Raw genomic sequence first — 18,444 nt, forward strand, 5'->3', positions numbered from 1 at the left:
ACAACAAGCATCGGAAAGTCTTAAGCTAAAAGACCTGTCTGCCAGCATTGGTGGGTGTTAGAGATCCCATAGGTGTCTTTCACAAGTGTAAGTGAGTTATTGCCAGCACTGACAGAGTTCAAAATTCCTGCCCTAACAACTGCTGGGGAGGCAAAGGCAAAAAACACCCAGTGCAATCCTTTCCATGAGGCTGCTTTGGCAGCACTGAATCTGCTTTTAGAGAGAGATGCAGATCGAGATTGAATAGATACCAAATTCTACATGCTCTATTGAGTTACAAATCTTCAATTTTGCTTTCTGTATGGCTATCACTTGTGTGCATACACAATACCTTGTAATATGTACATTCTGTCATTTTATTCATGTATCATATACCAATTATTATTATTTTTTAATGTATAGTATCATAATTATGTAGAAATGAGTGTGTGGAGTCAATTTATCGACGAATCCTTTTTGAGCCGAGATTCTTGTTGACTATTTTCTTGATTGCTTTGCCACGTCTAGAAGCTGCTCTGGTACTTACTGCTGCATGCTCTTCAATGATGAGGTTCACACATACGACCAGGTTATTTTCACACTACAGAAGGCTGTGAGTTGTACTCAGAAGGAAGCCGTCATCTTCGCTACAAATGTCGACAGGGATGTGAGTCTTTTATTTTCCTTTAATTGTACCACACCGATTTGGAAAACAGAAGTCACTTTACTTTTCAGTCGGTGACACTTCACGTTCTGATGTTGATATAGTTTTTAAGGATTGTTGGGCGTGTTTTTTTTAATGAGTCATTTGCAATGCAAAATTTGACTTCTGTGACTGTTATTACCTCCCCCACCAAAAGTGGATGGAGGTGATGTTTTCACCACTATCTTGTTGTCTGTGAGCAGGACATCTCAAAAAGTTGTAGATGGATTCAGACGAAACTTGGTGAACAGTTTGGGTGTGTGACAAGGACGAATTCTTTAGATTTTGGTGAATATCCAGATCCAGATCTGGATACAATAAAAATTTAAGTGATTCTTCACCATTTAGTGATCGGGCCAAAAACGATATGTAGAGCACGATAGTTCAATAAGTTATGGACGGATTATGACAAAACTTGGTGGATGAGTTGGGTCGGTGACGAGAACAAGTCGATTAAATTTTGGTTTAGGTCCAGTTGCAGATCTGGCCTATGAGTGGGATACAAAAATGTAAACCTTTCAGCCTGGTGGAGGTATGCACTCTATCGAGTGCAGTTCTAGTTAACCTCAGCCATCGAAGATGGATGGAGGTTACTGTTTTCACCCCTTTCTGTTTGTTTGTTTGTTATCTTGCCAAAACGAATTTTTTTTTTTTTTGTCTGTAATCACGTATAAATAATTCTGCAGAGCACAGTTATCATTGGAAATTTTTGTAACTTCGCATATCAGAGGCCTATAGAGGTCCCTTTCAGCGCATAAAATTTTGAAGGTCAAGGTCAAAGGTCAAAGGTCAAGGTCACTTTGTCGCAAATCAGGGGAGTCGACGAAACCCTTATTTTTTGAGTAATTTTGATCGGATAGTCTTCAAACTTCATGGGAATATAGTCCATGGTCTGGCGCTCAGCTGATTAATTTTTGGTGGCGATTGGCCTTGACCTTCATGGTTAGCGCCTGAGGTCAAACATATTTGACCCCAAGGTCAAATTTTCAAGTTTTAGGAACCATATCGTGTAGTACCTCAAATTGAACACCTCGATGAGTGCTTTCTAGATATGTCAAGCTTGAGACATTATGACGTCATCTGGTGACGTTATGAGGCAAACGCATATTTTTCATGGTTACTCGAGAACGATTCTCATCGGAATCTCTCGTCGGCAGATATTCCTCATTTGTTTGTTTGTTTGTAAGTTTGTGAACAGTATTACGGAAAAACTCCTCGACGGATTTCGACGAAACTTGGTGGGGGCGTTAGGTCTGGTCCAAGGATCATGCCATTAGATTTTGGACTTGGTCCAAAATCCAATATGGCCGCGGCCAGTTTGAAAAAATATAATTTTTTTTGCATTTCTGCATGTTTTAAGTGATTTCCAACCCCCCCCCCCAAAAAAAAAATTGAGAGAAAAAAAAATTTTGCAATTTTTTTCAACAAAATTTCGATTCCTTTTTTTTGCATTTCTACATGTTATAAGTGATTTCCAACAAAAAAAGATGCCAAAATTATAATTGCGGTTGATTTTGGAACTTCAGGTCAATATACCCACGTAAAATCAATTTCTTTCTCAAGGAATCTAGTTATGACGAATGAATTGAGTATGTAAAAGCGAAAGTTGCAAACTATAACTCTGTGAGCACTGTTGACATCAAATTGAATGAATCGGATATCAGGTTCACTTGAGTGACCTAGCAGTATTGGCGGCGGAGGTTTTGCATTTTACCGAGTGCTCCCCCTCTAGTTGCTATTGTAATTGTACCAAAAAGTAATTTGTGAAAGTTCCCTTGGAGACAGTAATAGCAGAGAAAAGTTGTTAGGAAAGCCTTTTCAGTTTTAAAATGACTTTCAGAGCAAAAAGTGTCACCGTTTGTTTTTTGGCTCTGAAAGTTCATTGTTGGACCATCAGCATGAGGACATGTACCCACCGTAGGCTATAATGTGTGACCCTACCTGGAACCCTGCAGGTCAAAAACGTTAAACATCTCTAACTGGAGACTGCATAGAACACATTACCCCATGCAGGCGCACTGTCTCGAGAAACAAGGACATGCGTAGGGTCTACGAGCAGTTAATTTGATTGGTCGTGATGACTTAAAATGCCGTGTTATTTTGTCCAAGTACTGTTAAATGGAAGGGTTTTGAAAGTACCAAAAAGGCGATTTTTGTTCTATAGTATTCAAGCATCGTATGTATATAATTACTGTTTCTTGAAATAAAAAAAAAATATTTTGAAGGTTCTAGAAAACTTTTTTTCAGAAGTCATCTTTCATACCACCTTATTTAACCCTTAAAAGGTATCTTGGAAATGTAACAATATGTTGGGCTGGGGTCCTCACGTTTGTTGGGGGGCGGGGGGGGGGCAGGGGGGGTTTAGATATTACCATAGAGCAGAGAGGAATGTATAGAGTAGCATGGTCCATGTACGAGTAGTTAGCCCATCTTGATGTAATAAGCAGGGACACATCAGCTAGAGGATGTCTTGTTTGCATGTGTACCATATAGGGGGTGGTACGTGGTAATAATCTATTAGGGATTATGGTTAAGGAAATTGTGTGCGTAAACTCAATGTCAATCTCTACCGGGGGCACTGGGAGACTTTGCAAGAGGAAGAGAGGGGGGAGCTGTGAATGCATCTAGGGGTGAGTGATAGATGCCTCCCAAGGGGCAGAGCATTGCCTGGGGAGAAGAGGGAGGGGCCTAATCAGGGTGGGTGGGTGTGGGTCGGAGAGGGAACATCGAGGTCTAAGGCGGATACGACGAGAAAGAGCAGTTGGTCTGAGGAGAACGGGGTCCATGAGGGTGAGAAAGAGTTTGGAGGGAAAGGTTCGAAGGAGAGTGTTGAGGATGTCAACCTACATGCCTGCCTCAACCTGTTTTCTTCGGTCTGTGTCTGGTTTTGTCTGCCTGCTACCCGCCACCAATCATCCCCTCATCACCTGCTCCTCTCCACAAGCACCAGAGCTGAGTCCTCCAGTTTTTGTCCCTTTTCTCCACCAGTGACTGAGTCTGGTGTGTGGTGCCATAGTTTTTATTCACATTGTACATAATTATTTATTATCGATTCCGTGTCCCCCTTTTCTTCCCCATCACTACCTGCCGTCGTATCCCTTTGCCGGTCAGTCTTCCCTGGTTCTTTTTATTGTGGTTCGGGAATAAACCTGTTGGTTTTAAAAGCTTTAAGGTTTTCGTGTCTCTCCTCACGACCAGCGCGAGTGTTGTCCGCCATTAATTCGCAATCTCTCCTCAGGAATTGAGCCATTCAGAACATCGTGGGTTTTTACCCTCCCGCCACGGTGATCTTGGCGTTGGTTGAGCCATCAACTGGAGCTGTCGATGCTCCAGTATTGTTACGGGTTTGCCGATCTGGGTTATGAGGGGCTTCTCGGACCCACTTCCCCACCTTTGACCCTGAAGTTGACGAGCTGCAGATAACTTAAACTTTGATCTCGGATGTATCCGAGCTGCAGATAACTTTGATCTCGGATGCGTCCGCTGAGTCATAGTAGTAGTAGCAGATAACTCCGTAGTACGACGGGTTGCTAAGCATCCATGGATGCCATCTGAGATTATTAATTTAGGGAGGGCCCTTGCGTCCAATTCCCACATTACCTTCCTGGCAAATTAATCCGCCCAGATAGGGGGCTCTCAACGCCCCCCGACTGTTGATCAAAAACGGCCGAGCGATACTGTAAGTGGCACGTTGGCTGATGACTAACCTTAGTGAAACAGCAGGGCAGAACTCCCATCCACTATTTACACACAAGTGTCTAACCAATGGAGAAAAAGACAATTGGGCAGTTTAGAAACTGTTTATAAAAACTTTAGCAAAGGCATGCATACACAGGGCAAAACATGTATTTACAGAGCAAAAACTGTCACAAAGAATGATCTTACCTTGAAGCACACACACCCCTTTGTCAGTCAACTTATCACGAATCTGCATGCACAGGTGCCTCAATCATTTCTGTAAGAAGGAGAGAAGAAAGGTTGAAAGACAGAGAAGCAAAGTAGGTGGGGTATGATGTTGACCTTGGCCTCACCTGTACTTGAGATGGACGACACATGTGCGAAAAAACAGGATGTATGGTGTGGGTGATTGACAAGTGCAATTGCAAATGCGTGGAATGCGAGCTCTGAAAAAAACTGTTGCGGCTCAGTTTACAGTCCACGACAGTGTGAGTCAGAGGTGTGTGTGTGTGTGTGTGTGTACGTGTGTGTACGTGTGTGTACGTGTGTGTGTGTGTGTGTGTGTACGTGTGTGTACGTGTGTGTGTGTGTGTACGTGTGTGTGTGTGTACGTGTGTGTGTGTGTACGTGTGTGTGTGTGTGTGTGTGTGTGTGTGTGTGTGTGTGTGTGTGTGTGTGTGTGTGTGTGTGTGTGTGTGTGTGTGTGTACGTGCGTGCGTGCTGTAAGGTGCAAGGATGTGGGATGTGTATGTAAGATGTATGGGGAGAGATGTCAATCCTGGGAAGAATCATCGTTGAGCCTTTCTATGTTCGAGAGTTTGGGGTTGGTTCTACCAGCTGCATAGGAGGTACTGTCCGTGGGGAGGTGGCAACCACGCCTGGGAGCCCCATCATCAGCGCTTGGCGTCATTTACCTCGAAGCTGCTCTTGGGCCAAGGGACCTGTCGAACCAATTCTACTTGAGCCTTTCTCTCACCTCTTCATAACTGGACTCAATTCCGCAGAACTGGACTCGATGCTGCTCTCTTTTCTTCTATAACTCTGACTCTCTGACTCGGAATTTCTTCCCGAACTGGACTCTACCAGGGATTTTATCACCCTTGCTTCTTTTTCCGCTTGTCGTGATCCACCCATGCCGATTGGCTGGCACTCTGCGATCCAGTCAACACTATTGGTTCCAGCAATGCGATGGGCGGAATGGCTGGTACAACTCGGGCAGTGCTTGTGGTTTGGCAGCGCGGTGACAAGAACACTCGCAGCACTGGTGGCCTGCATCTGTGGTGTTAAACTTGTTTGAGCTATACTATTGAGGTGTTACTGAATGCATTTGTGTAGTTATTGGTGTGTTTTGTGGAGTGAATGTGGTATGAGGTTATAATCTGTAAAGAGTTGAGAATGAGGAAGATAACAAAGGGGATAGTTGTAACCACATTCACAATGCATCTTTCCTTCCACCAGTACAAGGGGGAAGGGTGAGTTAGCTAAACAAAATTGCTACAGATATAACTACAGTGCTTCTCAAAAGTCTACACCCCCTTTCAAAATTTTCACCTTTTGTTGCCTTGTAGCCTGGAATTTTATTGCATGAAATCACTTTTTCCACCTTTATTTACACATCATAACCCACAACTTCCAAGTGAAAAACAAATTCTACAAATTTAAGAAAATTATTTAAAAATACAAAACTTGAATATCTTGGTTGGATAAGTGTCCACCCCCCCCACCCTTATAATAGTAATTGTAAATTAGCTCAGGTGTAACCAATCACTGTCAAAATCACACAAAACTTAATTGTCCTCCACCTGTGTTAAATTGCAGTGATTCTCATTATTTCAGAATAAAATCAGCTGTTCCTGTAGGCTTGCTCTGCTGGGTAGTGCATTTCACTGCAATGACTCAACCATGAGCACCAAGGAGCTTTCCAAACACCTCTGGGATAAAGTTGTGGAAAGGCACAGATCAGGGGATGGGTACCAAATATTTCAAAGGCCTTGAATATCCCTTGGAGCACAGTCAAGACAATCATTAAGGAAGGGAAGGTGTATGGTGCCACAAAGACACTTGATAGATAAGGCCATCCCTCCAAAGTGGATGACCAAGCAAAGCGGAGACTGATCAGAAAGGTCACCAAGAGGCGAATGACAACTTTGATCGAGCTGCATGTCTTTATGGCAAAGACTGGTCACTGTGTGCATGTGACAACAATATCCCAAGCACTCAACAAGTCTGGCCTGCATGGTAGGGTGGCAAGAAGGAAGCCATAACTCAAAAAGCCCACCTTGAGTCCCATTTGAGGTATGCAGATTCTGAAACCATGTGGCAAAAAGTTTTGTGGTCTGCCAAAACCTAAGATGGAACTTTTTGGCCGAAATGCAAAACGTCACGTTTAGCGCAAACTCAACACAGCACATCACCCAAAGAACACCATCCCTACTGTGAAGCATGGTGGTGGCAGCATCATGTGATGGGATGTTTCTCATCAGCAGGGACTGGGGCACTTGTCAGGATAGAAGGGAAAATGGACAGAACAGAATGAAGAAAAATGCCAGAGGAAAGCCTGCTGCCCTCTGCAAGAAAGCTGAAATTGGGATGGAAGTTCACCTTTCACCATGACAATGATGCACAGGAGTGGCCAAGGAACAAAAAGGTAAATGTCTTTCAGTGGCCCAGTCAGAGCCCCAACCAAAATCCAATCGAAAATCTGCGGTGACTTCAAGATTGCTGTTCATCAACGCTCCCCACACAACTTCACTGAGCTTGAGCAGTTTTGTACAGAAGAATGGGAAAATATTGCCCAATCAAGGTGTGTAAGGTTGGTAGAGACCTATCCCAACAGACTCACAGCTGTAATTGCTGTCAAAGGTGCTTCCACCAAGTATTAACTCAGGATGTGGACACTTATCCAACCAAGATATTCGAGTTTTGTAATTAGGGTACCCTGTGAGTACAGGGTACCCTATTGTTTTTCTTATGTTTATTATTTATTAGGGTATCCAGTCAAATGGACTGGATAACCTATTGTTTTTCTTCTGTTTATTAGGGTATCCAGTCAAATGGACTGGATAACCTATTGTTTTTCTTCTGTTTATTAGGGTACCCTGTGAGTACAGGGTACCCTATTGTTTTTCTTATGTTTATTAGGGTACCCTGTGAGTACAGGGTACCCTATTGTTTTTCTTATGTTTATTATTAGGGTACCCTGTCAGTACAGGGTACCCTATTGTTTTTCTTCTGTTTATTATTATTTTTCTTTTTCCGCCGGCATTTTGTGGCCTGTTTTCACTTTAAAAATCATTTTCTCAGGAACGCAAAGTCCGATCGACACGAAATTTTCACCGTAGTATGTATCTTTTTTGATAGCACAATCACGTTATAATTATGACGTCATTGGTCACGTGGTGCGGGCGCCATCTTGAAAAAAACGATAAACTTTGGACCTCTGTATCTCTGAAATCTTCCAGGGTAAAAATTTTTTCGCTTCATACATTTTAACAAGCTCCCTCTCGGGAACACGTGTGATTTTTCGTGACGTCATCGGTGAAGAGGTATCCCGGTGAAAATTCGTCAAGTAGAACGCCACATGGGAAAAATTTGAAATTTCTTGAGCGTCATCTACACCAAAATTCATCGTAGAAAAATTTTTTTTTGACGTCATCGGTGACGTAATTCGGCCGCCATCTTGTTTTGAAAATATATTTTTTAAAAATCTTCTTCTCCAGAACGGCTGTGCAGATTGAGGCGAAACTTTACAGGTATATTCGCCCTGAGGTCCTTTTTCAAGTTTGTTAATTTCTTGTTGGTAGGTCACATGGTTTGGCGGCCATCTTGAAAAAACCCTAAAACCTTCAAACATCTTCTTCTCCAGAAGCGCTGGTCCAATGAAGGCGAGATTTCAGATCTATATTCGTGACATGCATGCGATGCAAGTTTGTTAATTTCGAAGTGATAGGTCACATGGTTTGGCCGCCATGTTGGATTTAAGAAAAATATTAAATAATGTTTTCTCTGGTATTTCATAAGCCATCGAAGCGAAAATTTGCAAGTGCCTTCCTCCCTCAAGTCTGCATACATGGTAAAAAATTTTTACCTCAGAAGTCACATGGTTTGGCGGCCATCTTGGATAGAAAAATAGACCTTATCCGATTTACACGAAACTTCACACACTTGTTTGGGTCTATGATGGAAAGCAGAATTTAAATTTATGATATCATAGGTCACAAGGTTCGGCAGCCATCTTGGATTGAAAATGAATAAATTTTAAAAATCTTCTTCTCCAGAAGGGCAAGACAGATGAAGACGAAACTTCACATATATATTCCCCATGAGGTCCTTTCTCAAGTTTGTTAATTTCTTCTTGATCGGTCACATGGTTTGGCGGCCATCTTGAAAAAACCCAAAAACCTTCAAACATCTTCTTCTCCAGAAGCGCTGGTCGGATGAAGGGCAGATTTCAGAAGTATATTCGGGACACGAAGGCGATATAAGTTTGTTAATTTGGAATTGATAAGTCACACGGTTTGGCCGCCATCTTGGATTTAAGAAAAATATTAAATAATGTTTTCTCTGGAACCGCTTAACCTAACGAATCGAAAGTTTGCAATTACCATCTACCATCGTGTGTGCACGCGTGGTAAAAATTATGAGGTCACACGTCACATGGTTTGGCGGCCATCTTGGATAGAAAAACGCACCTTTACCGATTTACACGAAACTTCACAAACCTGTTCCAATACCCAGTTGGAATCAGAATATAAATTTGTGATGTCATAGGTCACATGGTTCGTCAGCCATCTTGGATTGAAAAATAATATCTTTAAACGTCTTTTTCTCCGAAACCACTGAACAGATCCAGGCCAACCTCCACGACTATGACCGCCTCTCCATGACGAATAAAAAGTTCTCACCCCCTTTTGAGGTACGACGCAAAGTTTGGCAGCCATAGTGGATTGAAGGAAAAATATTAATTAATGTTTACTCTGGAACTACTGCATCAATAAATGTGAAACATCACATTTATGGTGGAACACTCATGCGGAATGAGGGTTTGAAATTTCAACGGGATCGGGCCCAGGGTTTGGCAGCCATGTTGGTTTTAAGAAAAATATTAAATAATGTTTTCTCTGGAACTGCTTAACCTAGCGAAGCGAAAATTTGCACTTATCGTCTCCGTTCGTGTTTGCACATGTGGTGAAAATTATGACATCATACGTCACATGCTTTGGCCGCCATCTTTGATTGAAGGATCCATATTAATTAATGTTTACTCTGGAACCGCTGCTTCTATATATATGAAACTTCACATTTGTAATTTAACCTACATGCGTAACAAAAGTTTAAAATTTCAACCTGATCGGTCACGCGGTTTGGGAACCATAATTATTTAATTATTTGAATCTGGAAGCCAGTAATAACGAAATTGAACGCTTTGTGCTGCCCGGTTCGTAACTCGTCTGTTCCGCGCCGTTTCGAAGCAGGCCTGTGTTTGTATCACCATTAAATTATGTTTTCTCTGGCACCGCTTATCCTTTCAATGCGAAAATTGCGACTCTGATTTAAGTCCCATGTTGTATCAAAGGCGGACGGACTGGGTACCCGGTCATCACTGCCAGCAGTTATAAAGTGGCAGTTCTAGTTATTTATTATTAGGGTATCCAGTCAAATGGACTGGATAACCTATTGTTTTTCTTCTGTTTATTATTATTATTTTTCTTCCGCCGTAAATTTGCAAAATTTCCAAATTTTTTCGCTTTAAATGCCATTTTCTCAGAAATGGTAAGACCAATCGACACAAAATTTTCACCAAATATGTATCTTTTTTGATAGCATACATAATTGATAATTATGACGTCATAGGTCACATGGTACGGGCGCCATCTTGAAAAAACAGAAAAACTTTGGAGCTCTGTATCTCTGAAATCTTCTAGGGTAAAAAAAATTTCGCTTCATACATTTTAACAAGCTCCCTCTCGGGAATACGTGTGATTTTTCGTGACGTCATCGGTGAAGAGGTATCCCAGTGAAAATTCGTCAAGTAGAACGCCACATGGCAAAAATTTGAAATTTCTTGAGCGTCATCTACACAAAAATTCATCGTAGAAAAAAAATATTTTGTCGTCATCGGTGACGTAATTTGGCCGCCATGTTGTTTTGAAAATTTTTTTTTTTGAAATCTTCTTCTCCAGAAGGGCTGGACAGATTAAGGCGAAACTTTACAGGCACATTCCCCCTGAGGTCCTCTTTCAAGTTTGTTAATTTGTTGTTGATACGTCACATGGTTTGGCGGCCATCTTGAAAAAACCCTAAAACCTTCAAACATCTTCTTCTCCAGAAGCGCTGGTCCCATGAAGGCGAGATTTCACAACTATATTCGGGATATGTATGCGATGCAAGTTTGTTAATTGCAAAGTGATAGGTCACATGGTTTGGCCGCCATGTTGGATTTAAGAAAAATATTAAATAATGTTTTCTCTGGTATTTCATAAGCCATCGAAGTGAAAATTTGCAATTGCCTTCCTCCCTCAAGTCTGCATACATGGTAAAAATTTTTTACCTCAGAAGTCACATGGTTTGGCGGCCATCTTGGATGGAAAAATAGACCTTATCCGATTTTCACGAAACTTCACACACTTGTTCGGGTCGACGATGGAAAGCAGAATTTAAATTTATGATATCATAGGTCACAAGATTCGGCAGCCATCTTGGATTGAAAATGAATAAATTTTAAAAATCTTCTTCTCCAGAAGGGCAAGATAGATTAAGACGAAACTTCACACATATATTCCCCATGAGGTCCTTTCTCAAGTTTGTTAATTTCTTCTTGATCGGTCACATGGTTTGGCGGCCATCTTGAAAAAACCCTAAAACCTTCAAACATCTTCTTCTTCAAAAGCGCTGGTCCAATGAAGGCGAGATTTCAGAACTATATTCGGGAGAGTAAGTCGATATAAGTTTGTTAATTTCGAATTGATAAGTCACATGGTTTGGCCGCCATCTTGGATTTAAGAAAAATATTAAATAATCTTTTCTCTGGAACCGCTTAACCAAACGAATCGAAAATTTGTAATTATCATCGCGAGGGCAGTATGCACGCCTGATAAAAATTATGACGTCACACTTCACATGGTTTGGCGGCCATCTTGGATAGAAAAACGCACCTTTACCGATTAACACGAAACTTCACAAACGTGTTCCAATACCCAGTTGGAAGCAGAATTTAAATTTCTGATGTCATAGGTCACATGGTTCGTCAGCCATCTTGGATTGAAAAACAATATCTTCAAACGTCTTTTTCTCTGAAACGGCTGAACAGATCCAGGCGAAACTCGACCACTATGACCGCCTCTCCATGACGAATAAAAAGTTCCCACCCCCTTTTGAGGTACGACGCAACGTTTGGCAGCCATATTGGATTGAAGGAAAAATATTAATTAATGTTTACTCTGGTACTACTGCATCAATAAATGTGAAACATCACCTTTATGGTGCAACAGTCATGCGGAATGAGGGTTTGAAATTTCAACGGGATTGGGCCCAGGGTTTGGCAGCCATGTTGGTTTTAAGAAAAATATTAAATAATGTTTTCTCTGGAACTGCTTAACCTAGCGAAGCGAAAATTTGCACTTATCGTCTAGGATTGTGTTTACACATGTGGTGAAAATTATGACATCACAAGTTACATGGTTTGGCCGCCATCTTGGATTGAAGGATAAATATTAATTAATGTTTACTCTGGAACCACTGCTTCTATATATACGAAACTTCAAATTTCTAAATTAGCCGACATGAGAAACAAAAGTTTAAAATTTCAACCTGATCGGTCACACGGTTTGGCAGCCAGAATTATTTAATTATTTGAATCTGTTCGCCAGTAATAAGGAAATTGAACGCTTTTTGCTGCCCGGTTCGCAGCTCTTCAGTCCCACGCCATATCGAAGCATGCCTCTGTTTGCATCACTCTTCAATAATGTTTTTTTCTGGAACCACTTTCCCCATGAATGCGAAACTTTGCGACTGTCATCTGCAGAAAGTCCCATGTTGTATCAAAGGCGGACGGACTGGGTACCCGGTCATCACTGCCAGCAGTTATAAAGTGGCAGTTCTAGTTATTATTATTTTTCCGCCGGCATTTTGCGGCCTGTTTTCACTTTAAAAATCATTTTCTCAGGAACGCAAAGTCCGATCGACACGAAATTTTCACCGTAGTATGTATCTTTTTTGATAGCACAATCACGTTATAATTATGACGTCATTGGTCACGTGGTGCGGGCGCCATCTTGAAAAAAACGATAAACTTTGGACCTCTGTATCTCTGAAATCTTCCAGGGTAAAAATTTTTTCGCTTCATACATTTTAACAAGCTCCCTCTCGGGAACACGTGTGATTTTTCGTGACGTCATCGGTGAAGAGGTATCCCGGTGAAAATTCGTCAAGTAGAACGCCACATGGGAAAAATTTGAAATTTCTTGAGCGTCATCTACACCAAAATTCATCGTAGAAAAAATTTTTTTTGACGTCATCGGTGACGTAATTCGGCCGCCATCTTGTTTTGAAAATATTTTTTTTTTAAATCTTCTTCTCCAGAACGGCTGTGCAGATTGAGGCGAAACTTTACAGGTATATTCGCCCTGAGGTCCTTTTTCAAGTTTGTTAATTTCTTGTTGGTAGGTCACATGGTTTGGCGGCCATCTTGAAAAAACCCTAAAACCTTCAAACATCTTCTTCTCCAGAAGCGCTGGTCCAATGAAGGCGAGATTTCAGATCTATATTCGTGACATGCATGCGATGCAAGTTTGTTAATTTCGAAGTGATAGGTCACATGGTTTGGCCGCCATGTTGGATTTAAGAAAAATATTAAATCATGTTTTCTCTGGTATTTCATAAGCCATCGAAGCGAAAATTTGCAAGTGCCTTCCTCCCTCAAGTCTGCATACATGGTAAAAATTTTTTACCTCAGAAGTCACATGGTTTGGCGGCCATCTTGGATAGAAAAATAGACCTTATCCGATTTACACGAAACTTCACACACTTGTTTGGGTCTATGATGGAAAGCAGAATTTAAATTTATGATATCATAGGTCACAAGGTTCGGCAGCCATCTTGGATTGAAAATGAATAAATTTTAAAAATCTTCTTCTCCAGAAGGGCAAGACAGATGAAGACGAAACTTCACATATATATTCCCCATGAGGTCCTTTCTCAAGTTTGTTAATTTCTTCTTGATCGGTCACATGGTTTGGCGGCCATCTTGAAAAAACCCAAAAACCTTCAAACATCTTCTTCTCCAGAAGCGCTGGTCGGATGAAGGGCAGATTTCAGAAGTATATTCGGGACACGAAGGCGATATAAGTTTGTTAATTTGGAATTGATAAGTCACACGGTTTGGCCGCCATCTTGGATTTAAGAAAAATATTAAATAATGTTTTCTCTGGAACCGCTTAACCTAACGAATCGAAAGTTTGCAATTACCATCTACCATCGTGTGTGCACGCGTGGTAAAAATTATGAGGTCACACGTCACATGGTTTGGCGGCCATCTTGGATAGAAAAACGCACCTTTACCGATTTACACGAAACTTCACAAACCTGTTCCAATACCCAGTTGGAATCAGAATATAAATTTGTGATGTCATAGGTCACATGGTTCGTCAGCCATCTTGGATTGAAAAATAATATCTTTAAACGTCTTTTTCTCCGAAACCACTGAACAGATCCAGGCCAACCTCCACGACTATGACCGCCTCTCCATGACGAATAAAAAGTTCTCACCCCCTTTTGAGGTACGACGCAAAGTTTGGCAGCCATAGTGGATTGAAGGAAAAATATTAATTAATGTTTACTCTGGAACTACTGCATCAATAAATGTGAAACATCACATTTATGGTGGAACACTCATGCGGAATGAGGGTTTGAAATTTCAACGGGATCGGGCCCAGGGTTTGGCAGCCATGTTGGTTTTAAGAAAAATATTAAATAATGTTTTCTCTGGAACTGCTTAACCTAGCGAAGCGAAAATTTGCACTTATCGTCTCCGTTCGTGTTTGCACATGTGGTGAAAATTATGACATCATACGTCACATGCTTTGGCCGCCATCTTTGATTGAAGGATCCATATTAATTAATGTTTACTCTGGAACCGCTGCTTCTATATATATGAAACTTCACATTTGTAATTTAACCTACATGCGTAACAAAAGTTTAAAATTTCAACCTGATCGGTCACGCGGTTTGGGAACCATAATTATTTAATTATTTGAATCTGGAAGCCAGTAATAACGAAATTGAACGCTTTGTGCTGCCCGGTTCGTAACTCGTCTGTTCCGCGCCGTTTCGAAGCAGGCCTGTGTTTGTATCACCATTAAATTATGTTTTCTCTGGCACCGCTTATCCTTTCAATGCGAAAATTGCGACTCTGATTTAAGTCCCATGTTGTATCAAAGGCGGACGGACTGGGTACCCGGTCATCACTGCCAGCAGTTATAAAGTGGCAGTTCTAGTTATTAGGGTACCCTGTCAGTACAGGGTACCCTATTGTTTTTCTTCTGTTTATTATTATTTTTCTTTTTCCGCCGGCATTTTGCACCCTTTTTCGCTTTAAAAATCATTTTCTCTGGGATACTAAGTCCGATCGACACAAAATTTTCACCACAGTATGTATCTTTTTTGATAGCACAATCACGTTATAATTATGACGTCATTGGTCATGTGGTGCGGGCGCCATCTTGAAAAAAACGATAAACTTTGGACATCTGTATCTCGGAAACCGTGCAATGGAAAAATTTTTCTCTTGATACATTTTACTAAGCTCCCTATGGGGAACACGTGTGATTTTTCATGACGTCATAGGTGAAGCAATATACCGGTGAAAATTCGTCAAGTAGAACGCCGTATAGGAAAAATCTGAAAAATTCTGAGCATCATCTACGCCTAAAATCACTGACGAAAATGTTTTTCTTGACGTCATCGATGACGTAATTCGGCCGCCATCTTGTTTTTTAGTGTTTTTAAAAAAAAAATCTTCTTCTCCAGAAGGGCTGGACAGATTAAGGCGAAACTTTACAGGTACATTCCCCCTGATGTTCTCTTTCAAGTTTGTTAATTTGTTGTTGATACGTCACATGGTTTGGCGGCCATCTTGAAAAAACCCTAAAACCTTCAAACATCTTCTTCTCCAGAAGCGCTGGTCCCATGAAGGCGAGATTTCACAACTATATTCGTGACATGTATGCGATGCAAGTTTGTTAATTTCGAAGTGATAGGTCACATGGTTTGGCCGCCATGTTGGATTTAAGAAAAATATTAAATAATGTTTTCTCTGGTATTTCATAAGCCATCGACGAAAATTTGCAATTGCCTTCCTCCCTCAAGTCTGCATACATGGTAAACATTTTTTACCTCAGAAGTCACATGGTTTGGCGGCCATCTTGGATAGAAAAAATAGACCTTATCCGATTTTCAAGAAACTTCACACACTTGTTCGGGTCGACGATGCAAAGCAGAATTTAAATTTATGATATCATAGGTCACAAGGTTCGGCAGCCATCTTGGATTGAAAATGAATAAATTTTAAAAATCTTCTTCTCCAGAAGGGCAAGACAGATTAAGAAGAAACTTCACACATATATTCCCCATGAGGTCCTTTCTCAAGTTTGTTAATTTGTTCTTGATCGGTCACATGGTTTGGCGGCCATCTTGAAAAAACCCGAAAACCTTCAAACATCTTCTTCTCCAGAAGCGTTGGCCCAATGAAGGGGAGATTTCAGAACTATATTCGGGACAGGAAGGCGATATAAGTTTGTTAATTTCGAATTGATAAGTCACATGGTTTGGCCGCCATCTTGGATTTAAGAAAAATATTAAATAATGTTTTCTCTGGAACTGCTTAACCAAACGAATCGAAAATTTGTAATTATCATCTACCTTTGTCTGTGCATGCGTGGTAAAAATTATGATGTCACATGTCACATGGTTTGGCGGCCATCTTGGATAGAAAAACGCACCTTTACCGATTAACACGAAACTTCACAAACGTGTTCCAATACCCAGTTGGAAGCAGAATTTAAATTTGTAATGTCATAGGTCACATGGTTCGTCAGCCATCTTGGATTAAAAAATAATATCTTTAAACGTCTTTTTCTCTGAAAGGACTGAACAGATCAGGCGAAACTCCACCACTATGACCGCCTCTCCATGACGAATAAAAAGTTCTCACCCCCTTTTTGAGGTACGACGCAACGTTTGGCAGCCATCGTGGATTGAAGGAAAAATATTAATTAATGTTTACTCTGGAACTACTGCATCAATAAATGTGAAACATCAAGTTTATGGTGGAACGCTCATGTGGAATGAGGGTTTTAAATTTCAACGGGATCGGGCCCAGGGTTTGGCAGCCATGTTGGTTTTAAGAAAAATATTAAATAATGTTTTCTCTGGAACTGCTTAACCAAGCGAAGCGAAAATTTGCAGTTATCGTCTACGATCGTGTTTGCACAAGTGGTGAAAATTGTGACGTCACAAGTCACATGGTTTGGCCGCCATCTTGGATTGAAGGATAAATATTAATTAATGTTTACTCTGGAACCGCTGCTTCTATATATACGAAACTTCACATTTGTAATTTAGCCGACATGCGAAACAAAAGTTTAAAATTTCAACCTGATCGGTCACACGGTTTGGCAGCCAGAATTATTTAATTATTTGAATCTGTTCGCCAGTAATAAGGAAAGTGAACGCTTTGTGCTGCCCGGTTCGTAACTCGTCTGTTCCGCGCCGTCTCGAAGCAGGCCTGTGTTTGTATCACCATTGAATAATGTTTTCTCTGGCACCGCTTATCCTATCAATGCGAAACTTTGCGACAATGATTTAAGTCCCATGTTGTATCAGTTGTCTCAAAGGCGGACACTTCTGGGTACCCGGTCATCACTGCCAGCAGTTATAAAGTGGCAGTTCTAGTTATTATTATTATTATTATTTATCTTCCGCCGTAAATTTGCAAAATTTCCAATTTTTTTCGCTTTAAATTCCATTTTCTCAGAAATGGTAAGACCAATCGACACAAAATTTTCACCAGATATGTATCTTTTTTGATAGCATACATAATTGATAATTATGACGTCATAGGTCACGTGATACGGGCGCCATCTTGAAAAAACAGATCAACTTTGGACCTCTGTATCTCGGAAACCTTCTAGTGTAAAAAAATTTCGCTTGATACATTTGAACAAGCTCCCTCTCGGGTATACGTGTGATTTTTCGTGACGTCATCAGTGAAGAGGTATCCCAGTAAAAATTCGTCAAGTAGAACGCCACATGGCAAAAATTTGAAATTTCTTGAGCATCATCTACACAAAAATTCATCGTAGAAAAAAAATATTTTGACGTCATCAGTGACGTAATTCGGCCGCCATCTTGTTTTTTTGTGTTTTTTAAAAAAAATCTTCTTCTCCAGAACGGCTGTGCAGATTGAGGCGAAACTTTACATGCACATTCCCCCTGAGGTCCTCTTTCAAGTTTGTTAATTTGTTGTTGATACGTCACATGGTTTGGCGGCCATCTTGAAAAAACCTTAAAACCTTCAAACATCTTCTTCTCCAGAAGCGCTGGTCCAATGAAGGCGAGATTTCAGAACTATATTCGTGAGATGTATGCGATGCAAGTTTGTTAATTTCAAAGTGATAGGTCACATGGTTTGGCCGCCATGTTGGATTTAAGAAAAATATTAAATAATGTTTTCTCTGGTATTTCATAAGCCATCAAAGCGAAAATTTGCAAGTGCCTTCCTCCCTCAAGTCTGCATACATGGTAAAAAAATTTTACCTCAGAAGTCACATGGTTTGGCGGCCATCTTGGATAGAAAAATAGACTTTATCCGATTTACACGAAACTTCACACACTTGTTCGGGTCATCAATGGAAAGCAGAATTTAAATTTATGATATCATAGGTCACAAGGTTCGGCAGCCATCTTGGATTGAAAATGAATAAATTTTAAAAATCTTCTTCTCCAGAAGGGCAAGACAGATGAAGACGAAACTTCACACATATATTCCCCATGAGGTCCTTTCTCAAGTTTGTTAATTTGTTCTTGAT

The 18,444-nt window shown here is 40.7% G+C and overlaps 1 protein-coding gene across 1 annotated transcript in view; it reads left to right on the plus strand.

Moving 5' to 3' along the window:
- UBR2 (ubiquitin protein ligase E3 component n-recognin 2) overlaps positions 1–18,444 on the plus strand; it is a 213,797-nt gene that overhangs the window by 44,957 nt on the left and 150,396 nt on the right. Inside the window, exon 6 of the mRNA XM_085851818.1 lies at positions 508–646. Coding sequence (XP_085707944.1) covers positions 508–646 — 139 coding nt within the window. The remainder of the gene's footprint in view (positions 1–507; positions 647–18,444) is intronic.

Source organism: Eptatretus burgeri, chromosome 13, assembly GCF_056783735.1.
Source record: "Eptatretus burgeri isolate ZD-2024b chromosome 13, Ebu_testis_v1, whole genome shotgun sequence".
NCBI lineage: Eukaryota > Metazoa > Chordata > Myxini > Myxiniformes > Myxinidae > Eptatretus > Eptatretus burgeri.